Source organism: Aquarana catesbeiana, linkage group LG09, assembly GCF_042186555.1.
Source record: "Aquarana catesbeiana isolate 2022-GZ linkage group LG09, ASM4218655v1, whole genome shotgun sequence".
Taxonomy (NCBI): Eukaryota; Metazoa; Chordata; class Amphibia; order Anura; family Ranidae; genus Aquarana; species Aquarana catesbeiana.
In genome coordinates, this window is record NC_133332.1 from 87,689,695 (window position 1) to 87,705,718 (window position 16,024).

The window sequence follows — 16,024 nt, forward strand, 5'->3', positions numbered from 1 at the left end:
CCATGTCACACCATATCGGTTTACCAAGGACCAAGCATGGCTCACCATCTGGTTACCCAGGGCTGAGCATGGCTCACTACATCTGTTTTCTAAGGGCCAAGCATGGTGCACCCTATCTGTTTACTAAGGGACAGCATGGCACACCGTATGTGGTTACTGAGGGCAGAGAGGGGCCAGCGGAAGTAGGGATTGCCAGGATTTTCTGAGCATCGGATACCCAAATTACATGCGATGTTGCCTGTGGGGCTACCTTTCTTTATGAGTTTGCACGTTTAACTGTTTTAATAAACTTTTTGATCAGCCTTTACTACACTATGAGAGTTTGTCCCTTCATATGTTTTCATCATTGGGCACTATTCGAGCATTCTGTGATTCAGTACACGAAGATCTGTCTGATCTGTCTTGGAGGCTGCTTATATCAAACACTTTATGAACATTCCTTGAGAGGGGGTCATATATGCAAATATATATCTGGTTACTACAAGGCAAGCATGGTACATCATGGTACATGGTATATCCAGTTACGAAGTGCCGAGCATGACACAACATATCTGGTTGCTAAAGGCCAGCATGGCGCACCGTATCTGGTAATTATGGGCTGAGGACGTCATACCATGTTTGGTTACTAAGGGCTGATCATGGCGCATCATATCTGGTTACTAAGGGAAGAGCATGGCATACACAGCTGCAAGCTTGTCAATACAGGAGCCCTGTCAGATTGCTAATGTTTGAAATCCGGTTGTTGTTGGGCGCAACAGTTTAAAAAACACTTCCACAAGGCCGGTCATAACCAAAATACAGATAATGAGCCTCATTTATCAAATTGAGAAAATAACTGTTTCCTTGGAGTAGCCAGGCAGATTCAAGATTTCATTCTGACATTTTCCAGTTTAGGTTTAGGAGCCAGTTGCACAAGATGCAAACATGCGTCTCCCCTGCAGGGCCCTCGTTTACTGGCATGGGGATGCAGAGGTGTTGCATGCATCCCATTCATTTCTATTGGGACACACGGTTGCGGGTCCCAGAAAGCAGCCTGTATGCATTTAGGGACCTGCACTCACATGAAATTCGTTATACAGCGGCTGAGTCCATGCAGCCACGTGTCCCAAGAAAAATATATGGGACGCTGCAAGTAAAAAATGGCCCTGTTTGGGAGATGCATTTCTGCGCCCTGTGTGAATGGACCCCAAGTCCAATTGCTTTAGGGCCAGTGGCGGCTGGTGAAGTTTTACGATGGGGGGGCGCCAGGCCCCGCCCTTCCTTTTTAACCCCTCCTACTTGGTGAAAATGGGCGTGGTTTCAGCTAAATAGTGGGCGTGGCTCTAAGGTGGTGTGGTTAGTGTCTGAGTTGAACGATGGATGGAGGGAGAGAGGGGATGAAGGGACAGCAGGCCCAGATCCTACACAACAACAGAAATATGTATATTCTAGAAAGTTTAACAATCAGCAGATAAAGATACTCCAAACACCTGGTGTTAGCACTTCAATCATCCCAGCACCATGGTTGTTATGGTGTCAGGATGATTGAAGCGCATTATTTCTATTATTACATTGTAATATAAAATGAAATCATTCAACTCACCATGATGCAGAATCAGTGGGAGCCCCGAGTGTGTCACTAGCCACGTCGCCTGCCACCAGATGCCATCAGGTGTCCCCAGCGGAGTCGTCCTTACATCAGGTGCCCCCAGCGGAGTCCCTCCTTACATGCAGCCTTTGCCACATAAAATGCAGCCTGTGTCACCACCAAATTGCAGCAGCCTGTGTCACCACCAAATTGCAGCAGTCTGCGTCACCAAATTGCAGCAGCACGTGTCACCACCAAATTGCAGCAGCACGTGTCACCACCAAATTGCAGCAGCACGTGCCACCACCAAATTGTGGCAGCACGTGTCACCACCAAATTGCGGCAGCATGTGTCACCAAATTGCAGCTGTATGTGTCACCAAATTGCAGCAGCATGTGTCACCAAATTGCAGCAGCATGTGTCACCAAATTGCAGCAGCATGTGTCACCAAATTGCAGCAGTATGTGTCACCAAATTGCAGCAGTATGTGTCCCCAAATTGGAGCAGTGTCCCCAAATTGCAGCAGTGTCACCAAATTGCAGCAGTGTATGTCCCCAAATTGCAGCAGTGTGTGTCCCCAAATTGCAGCAGTATGTGTCCCCAAATTGCAGCAGTGTGTGTCACCACCAAATCCCCCTCCCACCGTTACTTATCTTGCTATGTGTTGTCCTCTCCAGCGGTGTCTCCTGTGCAGAGCTCCGTTCTTCTCATACTTCCTGTTTCCGAGAGAGAGAGAAGCAGGAAGTGACATCATACTCACATGTCAAACCGCCCGGCCATAGTAATAGATACTAGGGCCGGGCGGAAGCTACTCAGCGCTGCACAAAGCGCCGCAAGGCGGGCTAAATGACCGCAAATGCAGTGCCACGTCTGCAATCTCGTGATTGCATAGACGTGGCGCTTCCCATAAGTGCACTGTGTCCGGCGTCGCACTGTGTCCCGCGTCCGAACACAGTGCACTTAAAGCGGGGGTTCACCTATCTGTTGTTTTTTCTTTTTTGGAGTTCATTCACAAACTTTTCTTCTCATGATTATCTACTCACATGTTCTGTGTAATAAGTCCGCCTGTGTCCGATTTCGTTGTAAAGAATAACTTATAAAATTCACTGAAGGCAGTTTCCATCTTCATTGTGGGCATTTGAAGCCCACAAGCATGTATTTCCTGAATGCGGTGAATGCTGTGCTCCCAGCATTCACCGAGATGTTGTGATGACGCTGTTGCACAATGCATGCTGGGAAGCCTGAGACTAGCTCCCAGGGGACTGTGGGAGGTCTGGGAGAGGCTAGAAACACGCCTACTCCCATGGGAGGAAAACCAGGAAGTGCTAAGAAGATTAGAAAAAAAAAGGTAATCACGGCGATTTAAATTTTTTTACACAGCATGTCAGCATCTAGGCAAGGAAGAGAATGCATAGAGATAATGTTCAAAATTTGGGTGGAACCCTGCTTTAAGGACCGGTTTTTGTAATTTTTTTTTTAAAGTGCCAGCTTTAAAAATTTTTTTTTTTTGACTGCCTGGAAGGTGGGGGGGTGGGGGGGCGGCCACTATTTAGGGCTACAGACATTCTGTACAAGGCCTGAATATGCTTATTCCTATATTTCAGACAGGCCTTAGACCACATGCACACCTGCAAATGGGCCTGACTCAGATTACATCCAAGAATAGCATTGGGGGTTCCTTGAAGTTAACTCCAGGAGATAGCCCCACTGAAAGCAATGGGAGGCTGTCAGTTCCTGTAGCTAATCATGGACGCTCATGTGTTATTACTCATGTAGCAATCGCCCACGTGTGATCAGCCCTGAACACAGGGCTGATCACTTACAGGTGATCGCTCCATGAGTGATTACATGCGAGTAGCCACAATTAGCTGTGAATTTTCATGCAGCTTTCACCAAACAATCACCCTTTTCATATTGGCTTTAATCAGAAAAATCTGTGAAAACATGTAAAAAAGACCCATAAGATTCCAGTTATTTTTCATTGTAGATTTAAATCTGGTTGCTTTGAGACCATGCAGACTAGCTAAATAGCTTGATTCATCACTTATCCTAAAACCGATCTAAACTTATTAAAATCACATATGAGCTGCATTTTTTCTTTATAACAACCCTTGTCCGGGCAATTCCAGTTAATGGGTGAAGACTGCCAATCTTGCTCTTGCATTGTCACATGCCCCTAGTGCAGACTGCAAGTTGCTGTGCCAACTCATAGGGCAGGCATGGTCTATCATCATCAGGATGCCAATACAGAGCAATAATGGTGCAGCCAATGCAAGTGGACAGGAAGCAGCTGAAGGAGATTAGCAGCTCTAAGATGATTTTTTTTTTTTTTAAAGAGGACACCAGTACTTTATGAAATAAAACAAACAAAAATTTATACACAGTGCTTTAACAAACTAAATATGGTTTAGATCTACTTAAAAAAAAAAAAATAGTCTTTGGATACACTAATATTTTGAATAGTGTAGGATAGGGTTAGAACCCTCTTAGGTTTGTAGTGCTATCTGTGTCCCCAGAACAAAGATGTCTATTTGTCCTAGACGAAGAATATACGAAGTGTGCTTGCAATCCAGTGATCAGAAATGTGAATAAAATGTAGCTGAATAAGTTATTAAATATAAAGTGAGTGTATTAATTACCAATAATTAGTAATACCAAGTTCAAAAAGTGCTTACAACTAGATTATAAGATCAAATATTAAATAAAATATACATTGAGTGATCTAACACAGAAATAATCAAATCCATAATTGCTAAATACAAAAAAATTCCAAGTTCATAAAAAGCTAGTGCATTAGAAAGTAATAGTAGTAGAGATAAGTTCAGTCCATTCATAGAGAGTTCAATGAAGGTACTTCAATCGCATGAAGGGGAGTCACATATCCACAATACGTTAGACACAGCCCATATGGGTGGAGAAGGAGGAAGAAAGTGTGAAGGGAAATCCCAGCAACCGGTGAATCCAGGGGACAATAAGGATGGACCCTTACCAGAAATGGTGGACCTCCTTAATAGCAAGGTCTTAAGTGCGTGCAGATACAGCCCTCTGCAGGGACAGATGGATGGCGGCGTCTGGATCCACCGATGTGTGCCGTTTTCCTGTACCACTCACTGGTTCAGGGATGTGTTGGAGAGGGTGGATCCTCACATTCAGTTTGTCTAGGTACAATGGCCACCTGACATCAAGAAGTGAGTGCCTCCTTCTAGGCTGACATGTTGGAACTGCCTCCTGTCGGAACACGGCACACATCGGTGGATCCAGACGCCGCCATCCATCTGTCCCTGCAGAGGGCCGTATCTGCACGCGCTTAAGACCTTGCTATTAAGGAGGTCCACCGTTTCTGGTAAGGGTCCATCCTTATTGTCCCCTGGATTCACCGGTTGCTGGGATTTCCCTTCACATTCTCTTCCTCCTTCTCCACCCAAATGGGCTGTGTCTAACGTATTGTGGATATGTGACTCACCTTCATGCGATTGAACTTATCTCTACTACTATTTCTACTACTTTCTAATGCACTAGCTTTTTATGAACTTGGAAATTTTTTGTATTTAGCAATCGTGGATTTGATTATTTCTGTGTTAGATCACTCAATGTATATTTTATTTAATATTTGATCTTATAATCTACTTGTAAGCACTTTTTGAACTTGATATTACAAATTATTGGTAATTAATACACTCACTTTATATTTAATAACTTATTCAGCTACATTTTATTCACATTTCTGATCACTGGATTGCAAGCGCACTTAGTATATTCTTCTTAGCCCATTACACCGATATTAGTAGTTTTTTTGTTGCAGCTGCAATTTAAGGTGTTCTATAGCTTTTTAGCGCGTTTTTTTCTTTATATTATTTGTCCTAGACCACTGCCACCAGGAAAGTGTACCAAAGGTGTAAATCTCTTGTTTAGGGGACTTATAGGGAAGGAAAAATACCAGAAATTGTAATCATTCCTTACTCTATCCAAAATGAAAAAAAAAAAGTTTTGGCTTTAAGTCGACTTAACGAGCTGTTCACACAGCCACCACTTGTCTTGAGAACTGTCCTTTGTTGAAGCATATCATAGATTTAGACAAACCCTGAAAAAGGCAGCAGTAAATTCAACATTTTTATCTTCTTGGTGGCTGTGGGCAGTGCCGGATTACCAAGCAGGGTAAGCACTGGCCTATGGCTCCCAACGACATCGGATCAAAATTATATTGATTTTATATAGAAACAAAATTACACTGAAGCTTTCTTAAATCGTTTACAAAAGATAGAGAAAAAAAAAGAATCAAAATGAACTCAAAGAAACAAAAACATTACCTTAAAGAAGCTATAGAGAAAACACAGTGTTAATTTCTCTCTGTGCAGCCAAGCTCCAAAAGTCCCACATGTGGTGTCCCCATATGTGGCGTGTTTACTTTCCAAAAAAGGAGCCATATTAGGGGTACATGGACCGTCCTGGCATTCAACAAATGAGTAAGGATGAGCTCCGGCGTGTTCGCATAGTCCATGTGCAGCGCCCGCCAGGAAGTCAGCACGGCGCTGCGCTGATCACAGGCAGCGAGACATTTCCCAATCTCCGCAGCCGCACATCGGGAAAATGTCTCATTGCCTATAATTAGCGCAGCGCCGTGCCGACTTCCTGACGGGCTTTGCACGTGGAGTGCGCAAACACGCCGGAGCTCATCCTTACAAATGAGATAGGCAGTCAACACATCAGGGTTGATGAACTTCAAATTATATATACACCATAGTTTGTAGACTAATTTTCATAATATACACTACTTTTTTTCAAGAAATATAGCAACATACATGGTCTAAATTTCTGAATATTTATTTGCAAAGTTTTTATAACAGAAATAAAGGGAAACAGTTTTTTCAGTCTTTTTTCCTTTATATAATAAAATCACCAGGGGCAATTAAATACCACCAAACGAAATCTCTGCCTCAAAAAAAATGAGATGAAATTCATTGAGACACAGTGTTGCATGGCAAAGTATTTGTCAAAGTATCACTATGCTGAAAACTGAAAAATAGCCTCAACAAAAAGGAGGTTTAACACGCTAGTCTTCAAGTGGTTAAACTTAATTAGTGTAGGTACCTGATTTTGAATTGGTATCAGCCTCTTCCATTTTCCTTTATAGCAGAGCTCAGACTGTAAATAAGAGGCTGTACAAGGAGCCAGTAAGGTGTTATGCAGTGCTAATGTTCTGCCAATGGGCTGATAGAGGAGAACAAAGTGACAAAAAGATGGGTTCATCAGTCTCCTGCTTCTCCTTCACTGTCCAGTCACAGGCTGGGAGCAAGGGATGAGACCTAGTTGTATTGACTACAGTGGAGAAATCAATCTCCAGGCTGCCTGTGTTCTGTGACAGAGCTTTATTAATCCTAGAACGGAATAGACAGAACTATAATAAAAAAAAATTTGGGCAGGTAAAACCGCTTTCATATATGCATCTTATCTCTGTATTTTCCTGGAGTTCTGCTCTAAGGTTTCTTTTGGTAGAACTGTAGCATAAGGCTTTATGTACACTTGAACTACTTTGGCTGCAGGAAAACACAAACGTGACCAAATCATGCCACGATTTTACTGCGATTTTGTGGCCGGCGATTAAAATGTTCCTATCCTGAACGCAATTCTTTTGCGTTTAGGAGAGAGAGGTTAGGGGAGGTTCAACCTCCCCTAACCGCAGCAGCTCCTAAACTATCATAAAAGCCTATGTGCACATAGGCTTCTATGGAGTTGAGTGTAGGAGCTTTGACAAAAAAACACCAAAAGCTCCTAAACTCAAGTTAAGGAGCTGCTAGTGTACATGGAGCCTAAGACTTCCAACCAAAATATATCACCTTCTCATCGGGTATATATATCATATACAAAATTTATAACTAAAACAAAAACGAAAAAAATATTTTAGGGGCCCATAAAAAGCAAGTAAAGCAATTAAAAGTGAGAATATATTCTCAGTTTTCATAGAAAACAAGTTTTCAGGATAGAACCCAAAGCCTCCTTCTCACTTTGTGGTATCAATGAGAGCAAAGGCCAGCGATTCCCCCTGTTAATACTGTATTTAAATACACTTTGGGTGCTATAACAAAAAATTGCAATAAAGTGGTATTGAACCAGAAAGCTTATAAACAGAACGTGTATAAACTGAAAATGTACAAAATGATAAACACAGTTGCAATAGTAAATACTCGGTATGCCTATTATTTACCCTGGATGAATAAAAGCAGCTTGTTCATGGTATACATTTGTACAGAAGCTCAGCATCATAACTGTGCAATGTTAAAAATACAAATAAAAAAAAAAAATGTAAACATAGATAAGTTCAGTGGTTTCCATAGCTGATCTAGTTCACCACAGTGCATATTGGGGGAAATGTTCCCATTTTAGTGTAAAGTCATCAGTCCATACTTGTAAGTCTTGGCAGGTTTTTCTATCGAGTTGCACTGATGAGAGGAATTGAGCTGGATAAGTCACCTCCGATCCAAATCTCATTCATTTAGTGTTATCGGGATGTCAGAAGATACTAAACACTCTGTGATGACAAACACTGAAAAAGGTGCAACAAAAACAAAAAGACACTGGCAAAAGACAAGAGGTCTCATCTTCATCAGTGGTATTTCAAGGTCACCCAGCAAGGAGTTTTTTATGAGGGAAAGATTTGAGCCTCAGGAAAACACTGATTTACTTGGTCCGTTTTTATGGAAGAGGCGGTCCATTAATGCCTGGGTGGTAGAAGGCACAATCGTTTTCATATCGACAGTTACCCTTGTACCTGAAATGTCGACACACAGGTCGATAGGACATATCTAAAAAAGAATTAAAAAAAAAAAAAAGAAACAGATGTTTGTAAGTTGGAAGTAATGAAAGGGGTTTCATATTTTTGAAGATTATTTCATAATGTATCTTGATTATGATACTAATATATTTACCTCCCCCTTGACCAGGTCCTCTATGTTCTCCTCCATGGCCTCTGGGTTCTCCAAGGTAACCTCTATTAGGATCTCCTCTGTGTTCTCCGCCGTGTCCCATACCGTGTGGTCCATCTCGGCCACGTCCAGGAGGTCCTCTTTCTCCTCCCCTTCCACCTCTCCCTCTAAATCCTGGGTCACCTCCTCTGTTCCTTTGATATGGGGGTGGATGTCCTCTATCCCCTCTCATTCCACCTCCTCTGCCCACCAAGGGCTCATGGTGTTCGCCTCTAATTTCAGTCAGTGGTGGTTCCCAATAACCTTCGCGTTGTGGAGGAGGTGGACCCATTCGTGGACCTGTAAAATAAAAACATATGTTAAGCTTTTGTTTTCATCTTTATTACATACATTTGCTGACAAGCATTACTTCAGTAACAATACAAGTTTGCACTTATTTGTTTATAGCACTCATAATTTTCTGCAGAGCCGTAAAGTGATTATAAAGGGATTTTTTTTTTCAAATAACAAATGTTATACTTAGCTACTCCATGCAATGGTTTTGCACAGAGCAGCCCCGATCCTCCTTGCCCCCCCTCCCTGCTATGGAAAGACTCGTGCAGGCTTAATCCCGACCCCTGCTCTGTGGGTCCATAGACTGTTTTGCCCCTCCCCCCACTTTCTCCTCACAGGTTGTGATTGACAGCAACAGGAGCCAATAGCTGCTGCTGCCTCCATGGCCAGTGCGAGTCAGAGAGACAGAGAGAGAAAGAGAGGGAGGGAGGGCCGCTGCTCTCGGGCACAGCGCTGGATCGAGATCAAGCTCAGGTAAGAATAAGAGGAGGCTGGAGGGGAGCTGCACAAAGAAGGCTTTTTACCTTAATAGAATGTATTAAAGTAAAAAAACTTCTACCTTTACAACCACTTTAACAGCTTCCCACCCAACCCTGACATCCCTTTAACAGGGTCTTTATGCTTAGGAGTGGGAAGGATTGCCCAAACATGTGACCACTAGTTTACTAAAGACTGGGAGCGGTCTATGACATCTCAGTCACTGTGCTGGGACTGCGCAGTGAGTACTCTCTCAGCACAGAAACCTCAACTGCTCATAGACACATATATGCTGAATATGGGGGTTAAAGCCCACCCTCTTTGCTGCCTCACATTTACGTTACATGGGTGCCAAGAGGTTAAAGAGAATTCTAAACCAGTTACAAACATTAGCTTTTTTTTGTCCTGTAGATAGTACAGACAATGACAGGTACTATCAACCCAAAGCTAGGAGAAATCCCCTTCTTAGACAGTTGTCACTAGAACATGTGTCCTCACTGGAAGATTTCCCCTCATCACCTGTTCTGGTGACAACCAAAACATTTTCGCTCTCATAACTTTCTGTCCCAACGACTGTGGAGACAGGCCAACCAGAGAGGGCGAACCTTCCCAGAAGGAATGCAGAGTAAGAAATGATCATGGCTAAATCCCAATAAGTGTATATTTATTGATTTGCGTGAAAGTTATAGCACCTACATATATGGTATATATACTGGGATTTTTATTTTTGGTGGTGATCAACGACTTATAATGGGAATGCGATAGTGTGGGGGGCAATCTGACATTAACTGACACTGGGGGGAACTGACTAACGGACATCACCAGTGACATTAATACAGTGATCAGTAATACTATTATACACTGTCACTGTACTAATGACACTGGCCAGGAAGGGGTTAACATCTAGGGCGATCAAGAGGTTTAAAAATGAGCCTAACTATGCGTAATGTGTGTACAGTGTTCTGCTTTTACTAAGAGATCTCTCAGTTTGGCTACTTTCACACTGGGACGCCCGGCCATTAGCACTTAAGCATCCCTCGGCGGTGCTTTTCGGCTGCTAGCGGGGCACCGTTTGCAAAAAAAAAACGGTAAAAAGTCCCGTATTTCTGCGCTTTGGAAGCACTGCACATTCATTGCAATGGGCAGGGCATTTTGGGAACGCTAAATACAGCTCTCCCAACCCGCCCCAAAGATGCTGCTTGCAGGACTTTTCGTAACGTCCCCTAAGCGCACCGCCACAGTGTGAAAAGAGACACTGCAATTAATGGGAGGCGCTTTTCAGAGGCTATTTCTAGCACTAAAGCGCCTGAAAACTGCCTCAGTGTGAAAGTAGCCTTTATCTCCCTGGCAGATCGCTCCCTCTGTACAGAGCTCTGGGCTGTGATTGCAAACGCCCTAAACCCAGAAGCAGGCAGCAATGTATGGGTTAGTCACTTTGCCTACAATGGCCACTCGTTTGCAGTTCATTGCAGGCGGGTGGTCACTAACTATTTAAACTTCCAAAAACAATATCATGATAAACCAAGACAAATAAATTACCTGGGAATGGCCCACCAGGCCCCGGAGGTGGATAATGTTGTGGGGGAAGCTGTGGTGGGTTTTTAGGAGTGGGTGGTGGAAAGCCACTGGTGGTAGACATAGGTCCTAACATCCCTGGTCCTGCTGAAAAAGAGATAAGAAAGGGATATAAATTAAACCAAAACCCTAAGAGATTTTCAAAGTGGTGTGTTGGACAAAATAAATTAGATCTAGAACACATCAAACATTAAAATGACAGGTTTTTCAGAGTGCGCTATGTAACATTTTTATTTCTTGATGAGTTCTCTGCCTGGCTACCCTACTTTCTCTCTTCGGAAATTCCCACAATCCTTCTCGGTGATTTCAACATCCCTACTAATACAAACACTCCTGCTACTTCTAAACTTCTTAGTCTAACCTCTTCATTTGACCTGAAGCAATGGGTACAAGCTTCTACTCACTCTGATGGCAACACCCTTGACCTTGTATTCTCCTACCTATGCACTCCATGCAACTTCTCAAACAATCCTTTTCCTCTCTCCAACCATCACCTTATTAGTTTCTCTCTCCCCCTGTCTTCCACCACCTTTCCCTCCAATCGCCTAACCATCACCCGTAGAAACTTTCGCAACTTCAACTCCTCTCTCCTCTATTCTGCTACTGACCACCTCTATGACAAAATCTCTCCCCTGTCCTGCCCCAACCAAGCCACGTCCACCTACAACAAATCCCTGTCCTCCACCCTGGACAAGCTCGCTCCCCTCACTACACGCAGAATCAGGCTTCGACCCCTACAACCCTGGCAAACAGATGACACTAAAATTCTCAAAAAACATAGTCGCACTCTTGAGCGTCTGTGGCACAAGACTAAGTCTCTCAAACACTTCAACCAATACAAATCTGCCCTCCAAAAATACTATTTTTTCCTCCACACTGCCAAGCAAACCTATTTTACAACTCTTATTAACACCTTTTCATCCAGCCCCCGTAAACTCTTCTCTACCTTCAACTCTCTACTTTGTCCTCCACCGCCTCCACCCACTGACTTACTCACTGACCAGGAGATCGCTAATCACTTCAAAAACAAGATTGATACAATCCGTGATGAAATCTCCACTCTACAGGTATCTCCCCTAGCTAAGACCCCATGTCAACAGGTACAACTGACACTCCCCCTATTCAAATCTGCTACTACAGACGAAGTTGCTAAACTCCTTCCTATCGCCCACCTAACCACCTGTCCCCTGGACCCTATTCCCTCTCAAATGCTACGGTCGCCCTCTGACCTCATCCTACACTCTCTAACCCACATCTTCAATCTCTCCCTCACCTCTGACATCTTCCCCAATGCTCTAAAACATGCGCTGGTCACTCCCATACTTAAAAAGCCATCCTTGGACCCTACCAATCTTAACAACCTACGCCCTATCTCCTTGCTCCCCTTTTCCTCTAAACTACTTGAGCGCCTGGTTTACAACCAACTGAGTGACCACCTCATTAAAAACAACCTTCTTGATCCCCTTCAATCTGGTTTTCACCCTCAACACTCCACAGAAACTGCTCTTCTAAAACTCACAAATGACCTACTAACTGCAAAAACCAACGGACACTATTCTGTACTCCTACTTCTGGATCTTTCAGCTGCCTTTGACACGGTTGACCACCCCCTCCTCCTCAAAAAACTTTACTCCCTCGGTCTCCGTGACTGTGCTCTTCAGTGTCTCTCATCCTACCTATCCCAACGCACATTCAGTGTCACTTACAATTCTACTTCCTCCACTCCTCTTCCCTTCTCTGTTGGGGTCCCCCAAGGTTCTGTTCTTGGACCTCTTTTAATTTCAATCTACACCTCTTCCCTGGGTCAGCTGATAGTCTCTCGTGGCTTTCAATATCATTTCTATGCTGATGACACACAAATCTATCTCTCCACCCCTCAACTCACTCCATCAGTCTCCTCACGCATCACTAACTTACTAACCGACATATCTGTATGGATGTCACACCACTTCCTCAAACTCAACTTGTCCAAAACCGAGCTTATAATATCTCCTCCCCACGTGCCTCTTCCCCTGACTTCTCTGTCAAGAGCAATGGCAAAACCATCCACCCGTCCCCACATGTCAGGGTGCTAGGTGTTATCCTGGACTCTGAACTCTCCTTTCAGCCCCACATCCAATCACTTTCCAAAGCTTGCCACCTCAACCTCCGCAACATCTCTAAACTACGTCCCTTTCTAACCAATGAAACCACAAAGCTCCTGATTCACTCCCTGGTTATCTCTCGCCTTGACTACTGCAACTCCCTCCTCATTGGCTTACCTTTAAATAGACTATCCCCCCTTCAGTCCATCATGAATGCTGCGGCCAGACTCATCCACCTTACAAACCGCTCAGTGTCTGCTACCCCTCTCTGCCAATCCCTCCACTGGCTACCACTCACCCAACTAATTAAATTCAAAATACTAACAATAAGTTACAAAGCCATCCACAACTCTGCCCTCAGCTACATCACTAGCCTAGTCTCAAAATACCAACCTAATCGCCACCTCCGTTCCTCCCAAGACCTTCTGCTCTCTAGCTCCCTCATCACCTCCTCCCATATCCGCCTCCAGGACTTCTCCCGAGCCTCGCCCATCCACTGGAATTCGCTACCCCAATCTGTCAGACTGTCTCCAAATTTATCCACCTTTAGGCGATCCATGAAAGCTTTCCTCTTCAGGGAAGCCTATCCTGTCTCCATCTAACAACTGCACTATTTTCTCCATTAGCTCATCCCCCACAGCTATTACCCTTTTGTATAACTTGACCCTCCCTCCTAGATTGTAAGCTCTAACGAGCAGGGCCCTCTGATTCCTCCTGTATTGAATTGTATTGTACTTGTATTGTCTGCCCTAATGTTGTAAAGCGCTGCATAAACTGTCGGCGCTATATAAATCCTGTATAATAATAATAATTTCTGTTGAACCTTCCAGTAAATATTTTTTAACTTCCTTTAACAGGAAAAAGGCATATAGATACCTGATAGGAAAGTGCTAAATGGCGGAGAGCAAATGGCAGGCTGACAACTCTGATGCTAATTGCGAGGCAGCAGCTTAGTGTTGTCAGTCTGCAACAGAAGTGCTGGTACTAGCAGGATCTCCAGAAAATAAACTTTGCAAAAGTTCAAGATAGATGAGAGCGTCCCCCGGTCATGCAGTTCCTCCGGAGGATGTATCATCTGTTCTTAAAGAGGAAGTATACCCTGATGGGTTTTACTTCCTCTTTGTTCCCCTGCAAAGTAAAAGCATAATGGGCTAGTATGCATACTAGCCCATCATGTGCCACTTACCTGCACACGAAGCCTGCGGTGTCCCCGCTGGTGGCCACGGACTTCGGTTCTGTGACTGACAGGAGCCGAGTGCGCGCAGGAGCCGTCAGTCACGGCACATACGAGTGAAAAACGACATGGAGGTTCGTTTCCTCACAGTGCATGAGCTGATGACATCGGCGCAGTGTACAGGAAATATCTCCTAAACGGCGCACATTTACGAGGTATTTCCTCTACCTATAGGTAAGCCTTATTATAGGTTTACTTATACAGTAGGTAAAATTTACAAATGTGGGTTTACAACTACTTTAAAGCGGAGTTCCACCCAAAAGTGGAACTTCTGCTTTAAGGACTCCTAACCCCCTGATATGCCACATTTGGCATCTCATTTTTTTTTGCGGGGGGAGGAAGTGGGTACCTAGTTTTGACAGGTACCCAGCTCCCACTTCCGCTCAGGCCGCCTAGGCGACTCGAGCGGAAGTTCTCCTCTCCCCCTCCCTGCAATCTTCTGGGACACATCACAGGTCCCAGAAGATTGCCCGGCCATTGAGAATGCGCAGCGCGACCCGCACACCTGGCTGTGAAGCCACAAGCTGTCACAGCCGGGTGCTCACACTTGTGATGCCGGCGTCGAAGAGAACTGAGGAAGAGAACAGAGTTTGGGCAGCCGCATCGCTGGACCATGGGACAGGTGAATGTGTGTTTATTAAGTCATCAGATACACTTTTTGTAGCTGTTGGCTTAACACAAAACCGAGTGGAAATTCACTTTCAGAATTATAATCTTAGCCCAAAATTGCGTTATACCGGTTCCTTAGTGACCAATGGCGTATGTCACTAATGTTATCATGTACCGGTACTTTTCTATACTATATTGTATGGTTTTATATCGGTATGCTTTATAACCTTAATAAAAATGATTGGAAAAGAAAACAGTTTAAGAAATCTGTATACAATGAGGCATTATGTCAAACATGTTAAAAATAGATTTTATTTACATTTGTAAAAAAAAAATTAAAAAATAAAATAAAAATAGACTTCATAAAATAAAAGGTGATCTTTGGAGAACATTACAGGACATGTGTTGGAATTCTGAGGCTAGGATTATACTGCAACCTTTAGGAGACTTGCTTTGTGTTACAGCTTTGGTTGTCAGTTTCCAATATAACCCCTACCACACCCAGCATGCCTCAGTTTGATTAGCAAGCAATAGTAAGAGCGGACCATTTCCAAGAAGGGGCAGGACCAATGTTCTGTAATTCACTTCAAGAAAAGGAGTTTTACAGATAAGACAAAAATCCTACTTTTATAAATGTACAGGGCATATCAAAGAATATAACAGAATATTTAAAATGGAAATCAAGGCTGCAAAAATTCTAAATGAACAACAACATTTTTTCAAATATATCAACCCCTTTACACACAAGGGTAAAACAAATCCTAATGCCTAAGCACAACTTTGACATGTGTTAGTAAAACCGTACAAATCACCACAACTACTTTGGGCATCCAGGTGGATTATACAGTTTTGTTTTTTTTCAGGACAAATTGGGTTTTCATTTGGCGGTAAATAATTATGGATATCTTCAATTTTTTTTTATTATTATCAAAAGGAAAACTGTCCCAAAAACAGAAAAAAAAATCATTTTATTTTTAAATTCAGCTGTATATTTCTTGCTACTACCACAACCTACCACCAAAGAACAACCCAAAATAAATACTCCTGCTCCCAACGATCGCAGCGATACCACGTGTATGTTAGTTGTTGTTTGTACCCATAGCACAACAGTGGGCATTTTCCGTTTTTTTTCCTGTCCTACCTAAAACACACTTACACAAACTGACACTGATGCGAATAAAAAAAAATAAAAAATCCTGCCCAAGATAGACTGACCCTGACCTAA

The 16,024-nt window shown here is 43.3% G+C and overlaps 1 protein-coding gene across 7 annotated transcripts in view; it reads right to left on the minus strand.

Annotated features, from left to right (window-relative positions):
• Nucleotides 1-6,365: 6,365 nt before the first annotated feature.
• LOC141107871 (serine/threonine-protein phosphatase 1 regulatory subunit 10-like) overlaps nt 6,366-16,024 on the minus strand; it is a 49,847-nt gene continuing 40,188 nt past the window's right edge. For 6 of the 7 annotated variants that reach the window (XM_073598906.1, XM_073598904.1, XM_073598903.1 and 3 more), the window contains 3 exons: nt 10,837-10,959; nt 8,491-8,826; nt 6,366-8,367 (listed from right to left, as the gene is read on the minus strand). In XM_073598906.1, coding sequence (XP_073455007.1) covers nt 8,258-8,367; nt 8,491-8,826; nt 10,837-10,959 — 569 coding nt within the window. In that variant the 3' untranslated portion in view covers nt 6,366-8,257. The remainder of the gene's footprint in view (nt 8,368-8,490; nt 8,827-10,836; nt 10,960-16,024) is intronic. The other variant, XM_073598908.1, reaches the window with a different exon arrangement.